General features: G+C 31.2%; 1 protein-coding gene across 13 annotated transcripts in view; it reads right to left on the minus strand.

Annotated features, from left to right (window-relative positions):
• The window catches only part of TRRAP (transformation/transcription domain associated protein), a 141,417-nt gene that overhangs the window by 113,451 nt on the left and 8,708 nt on the right, over nt 1–19,258 (minus strand). For all 13 annotated transcript variants that reach the window (XM_074295209.1, XM_074295201.1, XM_074295155.1 and 10 more), the window contains exons 4-20: nt 18,688–18,798; nt 16,496–16,600; nt 15,709–15,792; nt 15,330–15,386; nt 13,165–13,290; nt 12,115–12,192; nt 10,624–10,712; nt 9,901–9,997; nt 8,671–8,809; nt 6,904–6,982; nt 5,537–5,771; nt 4,821–5,145; nt 4,617–4,714; nt 3,997–4,191; nt 3,378–3,569; nt 1,762–1,927; nt 115–371 (exon numbers count right to left, since the gene is read on the minus strand). In XM_074295209.1, coding sequence (XP_074151310.1) covers nt 115–371; nt 1,762–1,927; nt 3,378–3,569; nt 3,997–4,191; nt 4,617–4,714; nt 4,821–5,145; nt 5,537–5,771; nt 6,904–6,982; nt 8,671–8,809; nt 9,901–9,997; nt 10,624–10,712; nt 12,115–12,192; nt 13,165–13,290; nt 15,330–15,386; nt 15,709–15,792; nt 16,496–16,600; nt 18,688–18,798 — 2,433 coding nt within the window. The remainder of the gene's footprint in view (nt 1–114; nt 372–1,761; nt 1,928–3,377; nt 3,570–3,996; nt 4,192–4,616; nt 4,715–4,820; nt 5,146–5,536; nt 5,772–6,903; nt 6,983–8,670; nt 8,810–9,900; nt 9,998–10,623; nt 10,713–12,114; nt 12,193–13,164; nt 13,291–15,329; nt 15,387–15,708; nt 15,793–16,495; nt 16,601–18,687; nt 18,799–19,258) is intronic.

Here is a 19,258-nt window from a genome sequence, read left to right on the forward strand (position 1 = left end):
AAAAAGTAAGCTGAAAAATCATAGCTACTCATGACAGAGGCTAATATATTGACTTTCCAGAATAACTAAAAATTTAAGTTTCAAAATGAAAATAATACAAGAACTTCACGTTACCTGCATTAGTTCAGCCCGCACTGGCTGAATGTGATCATACAGAAAGTCCGGCTGGAGATTATCTACACATAATTCAAGAGTCCGAAGCCCTTGGCTAACCAATGTTTGAGATCCATTAAGAGCAGATACTAAGGGATCCATTAACATTGGTAGATATGGTAGAAGGGAGCTCAGTCGAACTGGTACAGTAAGACACAGCTCCACAAATAAATCTTTCATGTGTTGCTTATGAAGACCACTTTGTAACATATTAAGCCCTAGAAAGAGGAAAAAATTTCAAAGTAAAATTAACCTTAAATATTTAGTGAAAAATAATAGCAAGAATTTATATGGTGCTGACAGATTTTCAAAACAATTTACAAATGTAGTCTCATATCTTCACAATAATCTTGAGTAGTAATATTCTCATTTTATAGATGAGGAAATAAAGGGAGTTGTGATTTGGTCATATAACTTGGAATGTAGGTCTGAGTTTAATTTGCACTGATTTAAACTCAAGTCTTAATTTCAGGTTCAGCACTTTCTACATACTGGGGCAGCTAGGTTTCTCTACAATTCATTAACACTTATGGTTAAGTCCTTAAAAATATATGTGTGTGAAGAAGTAAGGAATTGATATAAGAAAACTGGACTCACTAAAACAAAGGATTTATAATAGTAGTAGAACTGAAGACACAAATAAGAGGAGGATAATTTTAGGCAGTACCTTATCTATCTACTGGATAGTTGGCCATGTGGATTTCTTATATATACAGTTAATAAGTACTTCCTACATGTTTAGTGTGGAAAAATATTGTATTTGAAGCTCTTTTGAAATAAGGTGGGGAGAGAAGCAAAAAAAAAAAAAAAAGAGAGAGAGAGAACACAACGAGAAGCTTAAAACAAATTAGGAAAGAAAGTAACTTTTTAAAAATAGAATCAGTTCATATAGTGCAAATCATCATAAACACACAAAAACTTCCTATATATAAACTCAATTAAATATTTGCACAAAGGACTTAAAATTTATCAGCTAATAAATAACATTCAAGTACAAATACAAAGTAACTTATTTTCTTTATTCCTTATTTTGATTCTCCTTTTCCATTTTGGCTACATTTTCTCTGGCTTGGTGTTAAAAATCTATAGAAAAAAGTTATAAAAAAATCTATAGAAATACAGAATATAGAGAGAGAGAATCTATAGCAAATCTATAAAAATCTATGGCTCAAAAATGCAACCAATACCTCATTGGGGAAATCAGAACCCTTCCCCTCCCCATCATCAGTTCCTATATAGCCACAACTTATTTCAGCAGCCTCACTTTACAGCCTCATATGCTTTTAAAGTGTTAAATGGAAATCCTCTATAACTAAGGGTTTATCAGTTACACAGAGATGAATAGTTGCCAAAAGGGACAAGAAATTGATCTGTGATTTTATTAATATACGGATATCCTAATATGAGAAGCAATTCAAAATAATATCATCTCTATAACTAATTCAAACTCCTTAAAACCAACAGAGGTCATTATCTTCTCTGCAATGTCACTGAAAATTGCATGAGATAGTGGTAGGACTTAAACCCAAGTATCCACTGTACTGTCAGAAAAAAGAAATGTGTAGGGAATGAAACAAGAGTAAAAAGAAGCAAAACAGCTATTCTTACCTTGCAACAAGTTTGGTAAGAGAGGCAAGAATTCCTGATAGAGAAGATCATGGCTTCCCCCACCGATGGAACGAAATAAAGCTCGAAGAAGAAGGAAATAGTTGTAGGGTTCCTTGGCCGTTTGTGCAAGTTCCATAGAACTGTTCACAATCTTGTGCAAGTGAGGCTAAGAGATTTAAGGAAAAGGTTAATAAACAGACAATAAAGAGAAAGGTCAACCAATGGCAGTATCTTTAAATCTTCATTATCAACATCACACCAGACACAAAGGTTCCATGTATTCCAATTAAGGACAAAAGTTAATTTTGGTAAGATTTGTTCCAAATACACCACAGGAATGTAGGGAAACAAGGGTGAGAAGGGGAGCATGTCAGGATAGAACGTAGCTACTTTCATTATCTGAAGTACACTTAAATTTATTTCCATTTACAAAAAAATGATGACAGTATTATTCCATATATATATATATATTATATATTATATATTACCTCAAATTCAGTCAATATAAAACCCAAATATAATCATGATCAGTGATATTTTTCACTCTGTATTTACAAGTGGGGTTTTTTTCCCTTTCAAAGAAATTAAAATCATGAGATAGTCTAGGGTCTTCATTTTTTTGTGACATCTAAAAATTACATATATGTGTGTATGTGTAATATACATGTATATGTCTATATACATATACACATTCACACACACACATATACATTCTCTACAATCAATGAAATACCTGAGTGCCTACTATATGCAAGAGAATAAAAGTCTCAAAGGGTTTCACACATATCTCATTTGCCTTTTATTTGTCTATGGTCTTGTTACAAAAATCATAAGTACTGAAGCTGTAAATCTTTGAACACTTCACTAAAAACAAAATTATTTTTGATGCTTTCTGCATACACCTGAGTTATCATTCATTGTATAATAAAGTGCTTTATTTCTCTTTTAGGTCATAAGTCTCCCTATGAGAAAATGTTTCTCTTTGAATACAGTAGATAATAGTATCTGACTTTAAGAGGAGATATATATTTTGCCACAAAGGGAGAAAAATATATTTTGAAAATGCTTTTGTTATGCCTCATGTATTGAATCCTCCAAAGCAGAAAAACTGGTCACTTAGCGTAGGCACAGATTTGAACATTAAGCCTTCAAATTTTTTTCCATTTCAATTCTTACAAGATCTTATAAGATCTGAACTTGAAATTAAGATGTTATGCAACATCATGGCACAGTAAAAAAAAGGCTACCAGCTTTGTGGTCAGAAAATTCAAGTCCTACATCTGACATTCTGTATGATCATAAACAAGTTATTAAATTTCTCAGGCCTTCCCCAGACAACTCTCCAAGACTAAAAACTACAGGTGAATTGCCAATCTATATGGTAGAAAAAGTTTCAATCACAACAATCTTCACATTGATGAAATCAAGGATCTGGATCAAAAACAGCAGTAACATTTAAGATTTCATATGCTGGGTTCTTATTATACAAGGACATTTAAAAATGAAGGAGTTCTTTTCAAATGTTAAAACAGCAACTTCAAGAAATTCTCCAGAAGTGAAATACTTTAATAATCAACTGTGTGTTCAAGTGCCACTTAAGCCAAACTAAGCTTTACCTTCAGCATTTGTTCATTTTCAGCTGCAAAGAGAGAAACTGAACCAAATACCAACTTGAACAGCTTGAGATACAGATTGGAGAGTTCTACATTAGAGCCCATTTCTGGCAGTCGATCAAGGAGATATTCCACAAGAATTGTAGCAAACAGAGCAGAGGTGGTGGGATTTGCCAGGAAAGAATTGGCAACAATCTGTAAATACAAGAAATTCAGATGATAAAAATAATTCCTTTCCAAGAGAAATTGTAAGACAAGGTAATTTAGCTTAAATAAATCAGTGCCATATTGGGGTTCAAGAAAACTATAAAAAAGAAAAAATGAACTATTTGCAAAAAGAATGAAGTTTAAAAGAAATGGTTTCGGGAATTTATGTAAGTTTAACTCCCCCTCCCAAAAAAAAACGTTCAACATCTATATACTTGGCACCAACAAAAGATATTAACTCAAATTTATCTGTTGCTTTTAAGGCACATTACTTTCTAAATTGTACATGGCTTAAAAATAATTCATTGAACTCTGCCCTTTAGAGGAATCTTCAAATATTTTAAAACTAATTTCCTAATTACTTAAAAACATATAGTATTTATATCTGGGAGGATACAGGAAAATTAGTTTATACCTGAAGAGCGTAATTTTTTGAGATTCTTTCCACCATATAAGGGACTGTAGTTTGAAAGATTTCTTTAAATGTTAAAGGATTCATCATTGTGAAGACCCCTGCAAAATGTTCCAACACTTCTTTCTCTTCTTTCATTCTAACTGTCTGACAGTTTGCTACTCGAATATACGTCTGTCCATTTCCTGCTATCTGCACCTAGAAAAGGTAAGAAATACATGAGATTTTTATATTACTCACTTGAGAATGAAAATATTTATAACTCAAAATAAAATTACATAACAAACTCTGTTAAATATGATCATTGTTGTATTTACCAGAAGCACTTCCAATTAAAAAAATACCCTAAAAACCAAATCTTGATCCTGTAGTTTAAACTCACTGTACGGAAAATAAAAAAAATTTATGAAAGACTGTAATTTTACTAAGTTGTTCACTAGAAAAAGACTAAAATGTAAAGTTACTTTTTCTTAAGAAAAATGAGATTTTCATGAAGAGATTTCTATAAGTACAATTCTACAATGTTGGAATATAGGTTAAGCCCAGTTTATAAAGTCTAAAAATGTATAATTCTATGTGGTGTTATCATTCATAACAGATTAGTTTGTCATCATGTTACTCACCTGATAAATATCTAAAGCCTGCATGGCATACTTCACAAGCTTTATGTAAATCTGTGTCTCTTTTGGTTGTAATTGTTTGTTGGGAATGAATTGAGCTTCTGGAAGAAAGATTACATGCCAAATTAAAAACCACAAAAAAATTTTAAGGCCTTATTTAGACAAATGCTGTATTTTATCTATAATTTAATTAAAGTGCAGAATTACCACCAGGTGCTTTACATGAAGTTATTCCCCATGTAATTGTCTTGACTCCACAAACCAAAGTTTTTACTAAACTCCGACAATCTGTAACTTGGAATGTTTGCTTATCTTCTTTATCCTTTTCTCCTTGTTTCTCAAAAACAGGCACTGGTGCTGGAGCTACAGGTGTGGTAGGGGCTGGTGAAGGTGCAGGAGCAGGTGTTGTGGGACCCGTAGGTACCCCAGGCAAAGCTGCTTCAGCTGCTCCAAGTTCTGACTGAGGTTTACACTTTTTAAAAATTGCAGACAACTGATAGCGAGCAATGGTATGAAATTTCAGAACAAAAACCTGAAAAGGGAGGAAATTAATGATAGTTTCAAAAGAACAAACTTATCTTGAATATAACAAAAGTTACTTTTCAAATCAAATTAGTCTAGAAGGCAAAAAAATTTCAAAACAACCTAACAAAAGAGATTATTTTGAATCTCTTCAAAAGAAGTAACATGCATTTGATACATAAACCAACTGTTTTTAAAAACATTTATTCATTTTTAAATACAAAAATATTATATTTAACTAAATATTTGCCATATACCTACAAGTATCCCACAAGGTAAACTTAGTAATTTGCCCCCTGAAATACTGGCCAGTAAAGAGATCATTTAAAATTCAACATCTGGAAGATTTGGGAGCCCTTATTAAAAGATATTTCATTTAACTTCTTATAAAAAATCCATACCTCTAACATCCTCATTAGAATATCTCTCCCATTTCCATTTTCTTGTTCACTTTTGGAACGGATGCAATCTACTAAGTTCAACAAAAGCTTGCAAGACATAGTCTGGATGCTGCTGGGCAATGACTCATCATCAATATTCTTGGCAAATAGCTGGACTGCAAGGGAGAGGTCATTGAGAGGTAAATGTTGACGGACGTGATGCACCAAGTCTGCCAGCGTGCTGTATGCAAGTGGCCTAGAAGGGGAAAAAAAATCCATTTGTTTTTAGGTCTCTTCTGGTGTGCCTTATATTGATGTTTATAAATTCCATAATCAATTTGTGCTATCATTTTACCCTAGAAAGAGAATTCACAGGAAGGCCAATGCACCACTGAGATCAAAGTTAGAATTAATTTTACAATGCTTTCCATTTTGTGTTCATTAAATTTAAATATGCCTTTTTTAAGGCTGGTGTTGTTTTGGGTTTTTTCCCAAACTAGTTTTATAAGCTTTTGTTCAACCACCACACTCCAATGGACACTAGAAATATATAATTAGCATAAAGAAAAACAATTACTGGGCTTGATCATGCATATGCCCATTTTGTAGCCAAAAAGTAGAAAAAGTACATGTCAATTAACATTTTCCTATTCTGTTATATACATTACCATAATATTCAGACAATTAAGTTCTAAAATGAGATTTTGTATATTGCCAAAATGCCCCAAGCTACAAAATTTTTACTTTGTTCTCTAATAAAAGAATATTTTACAAATTCAAATTCTTCTAAACTCTTTCAGCAGATGGTCAAAAAATTTTTCAAACTAAAAATTCTTCCCTCACACTTCATTACTAGGAGCTACGAAAATTCTAAAAGCAACAAAAAATGCAAACTGCATTCGTGAAAATTAAACCAAGCATAAACTTTGAACACTTTGCTTAACAAAAATAGTAAAACAAGGGGCAGCTAGGTGGCGAAGTGGATAGAACACCAGCCCTGAATTCAGGAGGACCTGAGTTCAAATCTCATCTCAGACACTTAACACCTCCTAGATGTGTGACCCTGAACAAGTCACTTAACCCAAAAATAAAAATTAAAAAAATAGTAAAACAAAATAAAAAACTAATAACCAAAAGATATTTTTCAAGTGTTCTTCTGCAATTTATATTAACAAAAAAACAACTTGCATTTTTTTGCGTTACTTCTATGTAATACATAAATTGATTAAAGTAACAACATCCTTTTTTAAAATTTCTGCATTTCTAAATCTAATAGTGATTTTTTTTTAAGACACAGGCAAATTTAATTTGCAAGTTCCAAAATTGTTAAATACTACAAAAAAGAAATACCACAAGCCATTATCATGGGCAAATATCCAACTACATACCTCAGAGTTTCTCGAGCAGTGTATCCAGAACCAATTAGTATAGATTCATCAAACAGTTTGTCCATACATGGAATGAATTCTAGAACGTAAATATTTATTGCACTGATTACCAACAAAACCAATTACAAATTACGTTACTTAAACAGTATTTAACTTAGTTGTCAATTACATAATCTGCATTTAAAAGAGGAAAAAAAAGAAAAACAGCCCAGACAGTTACATTCTACAAAAATGCTAATTTGCTTAGATAGTTGTACCACTAAAAGATATGCTATTAAAAATGCAATTTGGTTATCAGCAAATGCTTTCAAAATCAGACAAACTAGTAAGCAAATGCAAGTTTATTTTAAAATGCAAAAGTAAAAATTACTTAATAAATGGTCTTCCAAATTATTTTAAGCATGTGTGAAGTTAGTTCACTGTCCTAAACAATTGTGATACAAAAATTTAAGTGACCAACAAGTGGTACAAATAACAGTACTTAAGAAGGACAAGAGAATAATCTGTCATCTATTTTTAGTAAAACAACCAGTTAGTCAACAAGCATTTATTAAATGCCTATCATATGCCAGGCACTGTGCCAAGAAGTGAGAATACAAAAAAGGCAAAAACATGATCCCTAATCTCAAGGAATTCTCTAGTTCAAGAAGTAAGAACAGAAGCAAAGAGCTCATATATAGCAATCAAAAGAACAAGTACTAAATAATTAATAGCTAAGGAAGTTCAATGAGGGACCTGGAAGAAATTAAGACTAATTAAATGCTGTATCAGGCAAGGTACAATTTTTACAAATGCATAAAGACAGGAAATGACATATTAAGTTTGAGAGAGAGCTGAAGAGCTTGACAAGAGAGACATATATGTAGAGCAAAGTAATATAAAGTAAATGTGGAAACTAGAGCCAACTTGTGGAGAGTCTTAAATGACAGGCTGAAGCACTTTTATCTTAATCTAGAGTTAACAGAAAGCTCCTCTTCAAAAGGAGCAGAGTGCTTTAGTTGCACCAGATCCTTAGGAAAAGTATTTTCCCAGTTATAATAGTTTAGAGAAGGGCTAAGTTAGACAAGGCCCAACCATGAGGCCATTTCAATAATTTAGGTAACTGATGATGAAGAAATGAACTTGGTTGATTGGCAATGTAAGTCAAAAGAATGGAACAGATGATCTAGTGGTAGAATCAACAGGATTTACCATTTTGTTAGGTATGGGAAGTGAAAAAGAAAAAAGAATCAAAGGTTAACTTCTGAGATCCAAACCTAGGCAATTTAGAAAATGATGAAAAAGTTCCAAATAATTCATTTATCAGTTATGAGATTATGAGAAAGAACATAAACAGTATCTTAGTGGCAGATAGAGTCATGGCATAATAAATAGTCTAGAGAACAAAAATATGTAAAGTTTTAATAATCCCAAAAAGAAAACATAATTCTGATTTCCACAAGTAGATTCACCTGAAGACAGTGATCATGTGACCTTTCATTGGAAGAAGTAACTCAAATCATAGCAAAGCTTTTCTGATTATGCCCCTCAAGTAAAACAGCTTACAGGAAAAATCAATATTATCTCCTCATCTCTTTTAGCCACTGAATTTATCCATCAACAATGACCCTGCACTAATCTACATACTACAATGCCCAAATTTTTAACAAGTTTTGTGTTTTCTCCAGCAAGCTGAAGATCTAACATAATAAACTAGTGCTATTAAAATAGTCATGTGAAATAGATATACATATGAAATACATATAAACTGAAAGAAAATATACATACGGCTCCTTAAATCTGTAGTAAGAATGTGTTTGGCAGCAATGAGAAGCTCCTTTCTAAGATGTGCAGTTTCTGCTGGGCAATTTGATAGTAACTGTAACATTCCTTTTACCATTTGCTGAGAATATTTTGCCACTAAATCCTGCAAAAACAAGAAATTAGGAACAACATGTAATAATAGGTAAAAGACCTATTCAAAATGCTCTTTATAAATTTAGTTCAAACCAATTCAGTAGACTAACTATACATACAACCTCATATCAGACTTGTTAAATGCTGGCTCTTTATTAGATTCAAAAATTAACTTTAAGTGGTAGTTTAAGTCCTACTGAAATTCTGTAACCCTGAGAGTAGGGATTCTAGAGGTTCAATAGATTTTAATCTTTGCTTAAGAGTAATTCTGTAACTTAGAAACAAAAATCATTTGAACTAGAAAATGGTGAAATTATCAAAAGATTTAATTTGGAAGTGCTCTGATTAACTTATTTTGTCTAATTTCCTAAGTAAATTTTATTTCAACAATTTTAAAGTGAACAAATTACAAATGAAAATTCAATTATGTAGGTCAATAATGTTTTCCCCAAAAGTACACTTCAGTTAATTTTTAAAAGATCTTACCAGACAGGAATTAAAACTTATTAAATTTTTTGTGGAATGGGTTGGAATCAGAATAGTTCCCAAAAAATTTTGGGTTTTGATTTTTGAATTTGATTGAGATTTATCTTTTTGAAAAATGGGAGAGGGGCAGCTAGGCGGCACAGTGGATAGAGCACCAGCCTTGAATTCAGGAGGACCAGAATTCAAATCTGGTCTCAGACACTTAACACTTCCTAGATGTGTGACCCTGGGTAAGTCACTTAACCCCAGCCTCAGAAAAAAAAAAAGAAAAGAAAAATGGGAGATAAAGTTCCTCAATGTCCTCTTTTCCCCATACATCTATTAGTGAATTAAGAGTTACATCAGTAAATACTTTTTTAAAATTTAGTAATATGAGGAATACCTATCCATGAGGATCAGTTAAAACTTGTTTATCATACTTTTCATTTTCTAATACAAACTTTTGCACTTCAACACATATACAAAAATTACAATAGCTGTCTAATTCTCCCACACATTTTTGACATACAATTTCAAAACACAGTTCTAAATAGTTAAACCTGAAAGTAATTCTATTCTTCCCTTACTTCATTCCAAATTTCATTAATACTTTAAAACAAAAATATTTAAACTTACTTGATAAATTCTTATAATATAAGCCAAAAATGACAATGTTTTAATTTGAGCAGCAATGAAATCAGCATACAATTCCTTATTATATAGTTTATGTTGCCTGGAATAAAATCAAATTGGATTTACTGTATTGAACTTTAAGTGAATTTAGAATTATATAAAATAAGACTGAAGGCTATTATACCCAGAAACATGTTTAATTTTCACAAAGAGAAACAAATAAATCAGCAGAAACTTAAATTTATATAGTCACATTATACTTCATTTTAGTAAACAGAAATTTCATTTTGAATCCTATATTTGACCCTAGACTCTTTTCTACAAATGAAATAGTACTGAAACCAACACACTACAATCAACAAAATGGACCGAGAAAGCCTTTAGAGGTAGGTAACTGACAAAGTCAAATAATCTGATTTAATCCTTTGACTACTATCATCCATCAATAATGATTGTTTGTTCATGGGATACATTTACAAAATTATAAGTTCACAAGAACTCTGGCTACATAATATGCTTTTTTCCATAAATTTGAAATCAAGAAATTACCATTATAACAAAATAGTTCTAAAAGATTTTAAAACGTATGTTTACCAAACTTCTTCACAAACTTGTCTCAAGTTTTGAGTGAACATATTATTATTTAATGGCAAAATGCAAGAGTATAATATTATTCTTAGTTATCAATGCAAACTCAAATATTTCATTATTCTAATCAAATCTCACCTGGCTTGAGCAGATACCTGAATTATAATAGTATTCATTATCAATGGCACAAATTCAGCAACCACATTGTGAATGTTCAGTTTGTAGAGCTAAAAACAACAAACAAATGTTAGATATGCAATTTTCTCAATTTTTAATGTCGTATAAATCACATATAACAAAATCACAGTCTCTCAAATTAGAATATATCAGAAAGTACACGATATATAAAAATAACATGTAGGTTGTAGATTAAGCCTAAGTTAGGATTGGCTGGGGCTTCAGGTTCTGAAATAGAATAAAATGATATACTCATAATCCATATCTAAGAGTTAATAAAAGATATGTGGAAAGGATAGAAAAGATGTTTAATAAGGACAAAGCATAGATTCAGCTGAGTGCCACCCCACTTCTCCACTCATGGAATGGCTTTTGTACTCAGGTCACCAAAAGATGGGCCTAAGCCTTAACCCACTAAGTCAATTGAATCTTAAGCAGAATTTCTATACCTTTTAAGAAAAAACTACATGAAGTCATGTAAAGGATAGTTTTTTTTTTTTTCTTAGAAGATATTGAAACAGCATAATTGATGTTATATGCTTGCCTTCTTAAGGGGTATGTGAGGGTCTAGAGGAAGAAAGAATTTGGAACTCGAAATTTTAAAATATGAATGTTTAAAAATAAAGAGAATTAGATCTAAAAAAGAAAAGAAAAGTTATTTTAACTCATCATTTTAACTGCTTCTTCCTTATATAAGATGGCTATATGACACTAGCTTTGTTATATTTGACATTTACTTTAACACAAATACCAGGTCAATATAGTGCTTCTTTTCTTTATGGGATCTAATACTTCACTTAATCTTATAAGTAAAGGAGGGTAATTAGCAACCAATACTTCTAGCAGAAAGAACCCTTAGGAGATTGCTCAACAACTTGAACAACCTTGAACAAGAATGCTTCTTGTCTCTTCTATACTTCAAAGTGAAACTAATTTAGGTTCCATCCTAAATCTAATTTCCTGTTAATCCTCCCCGCTCTTTCCCAGGACTCTACTTTCTACACTCAAGCAACTTTCTCAATCACCAAGTCCCCCCAAACACCCTCACTCACACACTCTCTCTCTCTCTGTCTCTATCTCTGTCTGTCTCTGTCTCTGTCTCTCTCTCTCTCTCTCACACACACACACACACACACACACACACACACACACACACACACACACACACACTCACTCTCTCCTCTCTCTCCCACCACTCTGTCTTCTCTTTTCTCTTCCTTTCACTCTCTCTCTTCCCTTCACCTTATTCTCCTCCCTCATTCTATCTTTGATTCATATTTTGGATCTTTCTCCCAAATCCAAAACAAATCTGCTTCCCCAAAAAGTTTAGATGGTCCCTAAAGTACTTTCCTGCTATAAAATTCTACAATTGCATGTCACTAAATACTGTTTTCCTAGGATAGATACAATTTTAATTACTGAAATTAAAACCACAATATGCAATAAACATACCTGATACATTAAAACAACAATTATGGGCAACTCAGCCAACACTTTCAAGGAAAGAGACCCTCTAGGAATTATAGAATGCTACAAGACAAAAAGCCATGTGGAATTAGGTTATTATTTTGAAGCAAAAAAAATAAAAATTAAAAATTTATGTAGTGATAATTAACTAGAAGTAGTCAACTATTAACTACTTTTTGTTAAAAGGATTTTGAACTATTATTAAAATGCAAAGTGCACCTAACAATCATTCTGTATTTTCAAAGCACACATTTAGTTTAAAAAGAGAAAGCTTGAGGATATTTATAGAGTGATTTCAATTCCCTAGAAAAATTCTTAATATATAAAGTCTTAATATCTAAAATCTTCTTAAAAAGAATGAATAATGATTCTGCACACATATATTATATCTAGGATATACTATAACATATTTAACATGTATGGGACTGCCTGCCATCTAGGGGAAGGGGTGGAGGGAAGGGGGGAAAATTCAGAACAGAAGTGAGCACAAGGGATAATGTAAAAAATTACCCATGTATATGTATATGTACCATAAAAAAAAAATTTAATTATAAAATAAATTTTAAAAATTTAAAAAAAAAAAAAAGAATGAATAAAAAAATTTATCAACATAATAAATCCAGCCAGAAATCTAAATTCCCATAGTAAGTTTATTTAAAGAATTTCACAGTACTTCTTTTAGCTGCCTACTTTATCCTCAAGGAGAATTAAAAGATTTTGCCCAATTATTCCAATGATATAGGTAAGGAATAGAATATATTATTTTAGATTTATGGATGAAACTGCAACACATTCAGGCAATGTAGATGTACTATCTACTTAATGTTAAAAACATAATTCAAATATATATACTATTACATAATTTATTTTTTCATATCTTTTCATAATGACTTTCATTTTAAAGTGAATAAAAGTATCAGTAATAATAGTTACTGCTTTGGGTTGGGCTAGTGAGAACTGTGCAGAAATCCAGTTTTCTTCTTCAAATACATATAAACCAAAAGGGGGGAGGAGAGTGGAAAAGGGGGAACTTACTGTTCTTGTCTCGCTGTCATCACGTTCAGGATTTACTTTCACAGCAAGGGTTGTGATCATACCAACCATTTCTGGGGAAGGAACTGTGTTATCTGGGATCACTTGGGGATTTTCAAAATAACGATTCTAGAGATGGAAGAGAAATCAGTTCTCATTTATCTATATCAAAACAAGATTTCATTCCTCAATACTTCTAAAATTCTATGCCAAAAAAAAATGTATAAGCAAAGCAACTGCTGAAAGCAATCAATAAAATCTACATATTTTCAAGTTACTTATTACAAGAATGCTTATGGATTAAATAAGTGTAATATTTTTGAACACTCTACAATAAAGAATTGTGGCCCAAATTGGACTATATTACATATGTCTATAAATGAGATCTTAAGCCATAAGATAATTGAGAATATAAAGACAGAATACAAAGTCACATAAACTTCCTAAATATTTCCTAATTAATAATAAACTACAATGTAAAGTATCTGCATAAAAAGATTCCAAGATTATAATAGCAGTTTTACATTTTGTTAGGACCCAAAAAATGTACTCTATAGTTAAAAGCATCTAAAATCTGGTATTACCAAACATTTCCACACTCTTTATCAAAATAGGCCTTAAGTGGTAACTATAGTAAAAGATTTTTATTTTAAAAGGAGAGTATGGGAAAAAAATCCAAGAAAAACAAGATTATGGGGAAAAAAAATTAATCAACTAGAAAAAGAGATAGCGTTTTAAACGGAACTGTATGTGCAACTCAATAATTATTCTTAGATAAATAAGCACATTTTCTTTGTTTTTACTCTAAAAATAAAAGGTTTTTTAAAATGAAATTTACATAAGTTTTACTCCATTTCAACTCTACTTTTACTCCAAATCAAATCTTTGAAAATTAGAATTGGGCAAGGGGAAATCAGTGAAGGTAGAAAAAATAACAAGGGAGAATATAAAGAATGAAGATACAGAACATAATGTGAATCATCTTATAAGAAAAACAACAGGTTTGGAGAAGAGCTCGAGAAGAGAAAATTTAAGAATAATTGAACTACCTGAAAGATGTGACCAAAACAGAACCTTGATACAATAATCCCAAAAAAAAATTGTCCTGGAGTGATAGAACATGAGAGACAAGTAGACAGAAAAAATCCACCACCAATCACCACCTCAAAGAGATCCTTTGTGGAAAACATAGGAATATTATTGACAAATTTTGAAATCCCCAAAGAGAAAATGTTGCAAGGAAAAAAAAAATTCAAATATGCAGGAGCTACAATTAGAATTTTAAAGGACTTATTAGCAGCCACAGTAAAAGGACAAAGGTCCTAGAACCATATATACCAGCAATGAAAAAAAAATTAGGCTTGTGACCAAAGAAATCATATCCTGCTAAATTATCCATAATATCAAATGAGGGGAAAAAAAAAAAAAAACAACTTTCATTTAACTTGCAGATTTTCAGGATTTTTTATCACCCAAACCCAAATTTTATAGAAAATTTAATATGAGCCAATATTAAAGATCAATTTCAAGGAACTTAACATGGACAAATTGTTTATGCTTTTTATTTGGAAATGTATACCATTCGTTTAAGATTGACATCTGCAATAAAGTAGCTGAAAAGAAAGACTGAGGCAAAGTTAAGGTTAAAAAATAGTAATAATGTTATACAAATGAGGTGCAAAGGAAGAATAGACACAAAGGCATTAGAGAGGGGAGGAGAGCTTATAGTTCTTTGAAAACCTACTCACATAGGGAATGAGTTAAATAGGAAACAATACCTATATATCATGAAGTGTTTAATACCCTCCAAAATCTATAAAGAAATAAGGGGGAAGGGATGGGCAAAGGGAAAAGCAAAAGATGGGGGAAGACAGAAAGGGAATAATGGGAGGAGGTTAAGTAATACCAAGACAAGTTAAAGAACAATAAGAGGGGGGGAAAAAAAAAAGTCAATTTTTAATCCATTAAGGAACAACAGCAATCTAATTTGTATTTCAAACTAATATAACAAGTTTAAGAGTAGCTATAACACACTATGAAAGACTTCATAAATGACATTATTTAGAACTTGAAGGTGCATAACAAGAATTCCAAGACTGTGATAAACCATGCAGCAATGCTTCCTCTTCTCCCAAAACTCTACGTAAAAATATGAATTCTAGACATACCACTACTTTTGGTAGCTCCTTGTATATCTGTTTCACAAAGTCCAGAAAATGATGAATCTAAAAGCATTCATAATAAAAAGATTTTTAATATGTAATGTAAATAAACACATTTAATAATTCTAAAAAATATATACTTCTCTGTAGTTTCATTAAATTAACTGTTCTAAAAGTAACACAATACAATTTATTAAGTTATTTCACACAATATTCAAGACAAATCCTCTTTCAAAAATCCACTGAAATTTTCTACTCCATATTTACAAAATTTTCACTTAAAACAAACATTCCTCTCAAATAAGCAGGGAAACATACGTATGAGATTACCCAAATTAGAGCACATTGAAATTAACCCACAAATGCTCACAAAATAAAAACTTACTTCTTGTGTGATTGTTGGACGGAACTGTTTGTGCAACTCAATAATTATCCTTAGACAAATAAGCACATTTTCTTCGTTTTCAGTCTAAAAATAAAAAGGTTTTTAAAATGGAATTTACTTTACATAGTAAAATTTTAGTCCATTTCAAATATAGAGGCTATAAAAACTATTTCCCCAACAATTCCATTCCAAAAACATCTGGCCAAAAAATGTTTAATTAATAGAGCAAGACTTATAAGGTCCAGAGCATTGAGTGAGTGGTTGCCCTGATTCAAATAAAGACTAATCATAGATTGTCAGAGTAAATATATTAACTTTTAACTAAAAAAAATAATAATTCAGAGACTAAGACGTAAGAAAAGCAACACTTTTTAAAGCTTGATGGAAAAGATCCTGAAAATGGTACCTATAAAATTAAATTTAAATTCCATATGAAACAATTCAAGATTCTATGGAACATCATGATTACAAAAACTAGTAAAAAGCATTACTCTAAACAACATAAAATGAAAATCAAAGGAGAAAGTGTATATCCTCTGTTTCTTAATCATCATCTCTTCAAAGTAAGCCATTATAACCATAAAGTTCTAGACTAAGAAATAAGATCTTGGAAGTTTTTGAAAGTTTTTTCAGTATTCTGTTAATTATATTTTTTTTCTAAAAGATTATATAGATCTTAACTTCCCATATAAATTACACTCATCTCTCTTCTTTAAAAAGAAAAAAATCTTAAAGTCTTCACTAAACATTTAGATTAAGCAAACAGAATTCTTTTTCACGCAGTTACCTCCAAGAATCGAAACATCACAGACAAAACATTTTTGGTATGAGGACGAAGATGTTCATTTGTTGGTATTCTATGAATTATCTCAAGAACTAGTTTCCGCAATTGCTAAAGAGAAAGGGAAAAAAATGAACACTTGGAAAAAATTTTTTGATAATAATTAAGAGTGAAACCTTATATTCCCTGAGGAAACTCATTCTGGAAGAGCCATTCTGGAAGAACCATTCTGGCAAAATCTATAAATTTACATTTGTCAGTCTTATTACTTTAAAATGAATGTGATTATAGCAGGATTTATGAATCATTTTCTATAGAATCTAAAGACATGAACTATAAAATCACCATTTGAAGTATTTCTATTCTTTAATTTAATTAAAGTTTATTTAATTTAATTAAAAATTTAATAAAAAATTAAATTAAAATAAATTAACAAAGTTACAATTTCTCTTTACTCAAAATTTTTTCACTAAGAAAATTTCACAACCCATCAGCAGTTCAAACAGGACAAAATATGGAACAGTGTGGTATAGTAAAAACAAAAAAAACAAAAAAAGTATTACACGAGGAGGCAAAGAATTTTTGCTTTTTGTCTTAGCTCCCACAGGGCATGCATGAGTATGGTACTTCTCTGGTTTAAACCTCAGTTTCTAAATCAATGTCTCACTGATATTCTAGGATCATGAATTTGTGATTCTTGATTTAGAATAATTGGACAGGGAAGTAGAAGAGTAGAGATGATGTCTACGTTTAGCATCTGACACACTTTCTCCTCCCATCCCCCAATCCTTCAAATAACTTATCAGAGGCACCAAAAATATTGATATTGAAAGATTAAGAATGGATCCAGTGATGAAGCATTTCAGGAACTATAAATTTCATGCTTTCAAAGCCATCTAAGATCAAAAGTTTGGGGGTATCCCAAACTTTAAAAGTATATCAATATAATTGTTTGCATCCAGAGCACAGTAAAAATCTTACTTGAACTGTTTCAATAAATAACATTTTTACTATGTGATGACTCATACTTAAAATAACTTAAGTGTATATCTTTAACCGATGACTAGTCATTAAACCTATTCAAGGAACATTGATAGAGTATCTACTATATGCAAGGCACCACATTGATATAGTGTTAACAACTAAAAGGGATCACTTCTACCTCAAAACTTAGTGGAGCAGGAAAGGGCACTTTTTTTTTTTTTTTTAGTACAAAGTATTCATTTTATTCTTTCTAGCATAAAAACTCAAGCCTGTTCTTTCAGAAATCCTGAGGTATCAGAAATCCCAGATCAGTGGAGGCAAGAAGGAAGAGCTCCCACTGCCCCTCTTAGCTACTATGTGTCTCATTAGGATTGAAGGCCCTAAGGAGAAAACTCATTGTTTCATTACTACAGCATGATAACACTGCTAATCTCAAAGGAAGAAAACAGGCAAATGGGGTACTTCACCTACAAGAAATGGTCCATGGTCAGTAGAAAAATGTTTTATGGACTAGAGTTAATTTCAAGATTGCTGACAGGTTTTTGTTAGTAAATGGAAACATCTTTGGCATCTGCATTTTAAAACAAGAAAACCAAGTCTTTCAGGGCATGGGAACAGCATGAACAAAGACATGGAAGTAAAAAAGACTAAGATGTGTTTGGGGAATGGTTCCCAGTGTGACTAAGTGAAGGAGAAAAGTGTGATTATAAGCCTGAATACTGGGCTGGAGCCAAATTGTGAAAGGCTTTGAATGCTAAACTAAGGAGCTTGGGTTTTTTTCAGGCAAGCAAAGCAAAACAACAAATGATATCTGAAAAGGGCAATTATTTGATCAAAACTATGCATGAAGATGAATCTGGCAACAATGCCTAGGCAATGCATAGAGAAGAGATTAAAGCACAACCAACCAATTTAAATGGCCATTGATAATCTAGATAAAGTCACAGTAATAATTTAGTGAATAATTAAAATGAAAAAAAAAAAAAAATTAAAAAAAGGTAGATAGGAAACAAAGCATGCATTCACCAAAGCACATGAGCAAATTATATTAAAAAATTGTTATCAATTAAACAGTATGTTGTTATCTTCAACAAAGAAATTCTCACTGATTTTTAAACTATATCATGAACTTTCTATTTGTGTAGTCTTTTTAAAAATGAGTTCTCTTTTTTTTTTTTTTTTTAGTAGGATAACTGACATTTTAAAGAATTTACCTGTGCTGGTTTCTCTTGCAGAAACTGAACTTCTCCATCTTGTAGAAATGTAAGAAATCGAGGAATAATATGCTCTAGGAATGTAGAATACTGAGGGGATGATGTTACATTCTATTTTCCAAAAAAAAAAAAAAAAAAGATATTTTTAACAGTTATTTCTATTTCAAAATTTACAAAAATAATCATTTATATGTTACTATATACTATTACATGGAGTAATTTATAAGCTATTTTCCAAAGCAATTCTAAGCATCTAATCTGCTTTAAATGGCTTGGATTACAACTAAAACAAATATTTATCAAACTACAGTACTGAAGACATTGTACTAGACACTATAGATACAAATATGAAAAATGGTACTCCCTGACTCAAATATCTCTCCTTGGGGAAAGAAGGGAATAAGAAAAGGAGACTAAGACACATAGACAAATAAACAGACATAATATGATAAAAGTAAACAGAACTCTAAGAAAATATCAGGGAGAGATTAATAAAACTGGAATAAGGCCCTAACAATATTAGAAAGTTTAGAACAAGATTGTGGATGATCTTAAAACTCTGGTTAAGGAC

This window comes from Sminthopsis crassicaudata, chromosome 1, assembly GCF_048593235.1.
Source record: "Sminthopsis crassicaudata isolate SCR6 chromosome 1, ASM4859323v1, whole genome shotgun sequence".
Taxonomy (NCBI): Eukaryota; Metazoa; Chordata; class Mammalia; order Dasyuromorphia; family Dasyuridae; genus Sminthopsis; species Sminthopsis crassicaudata.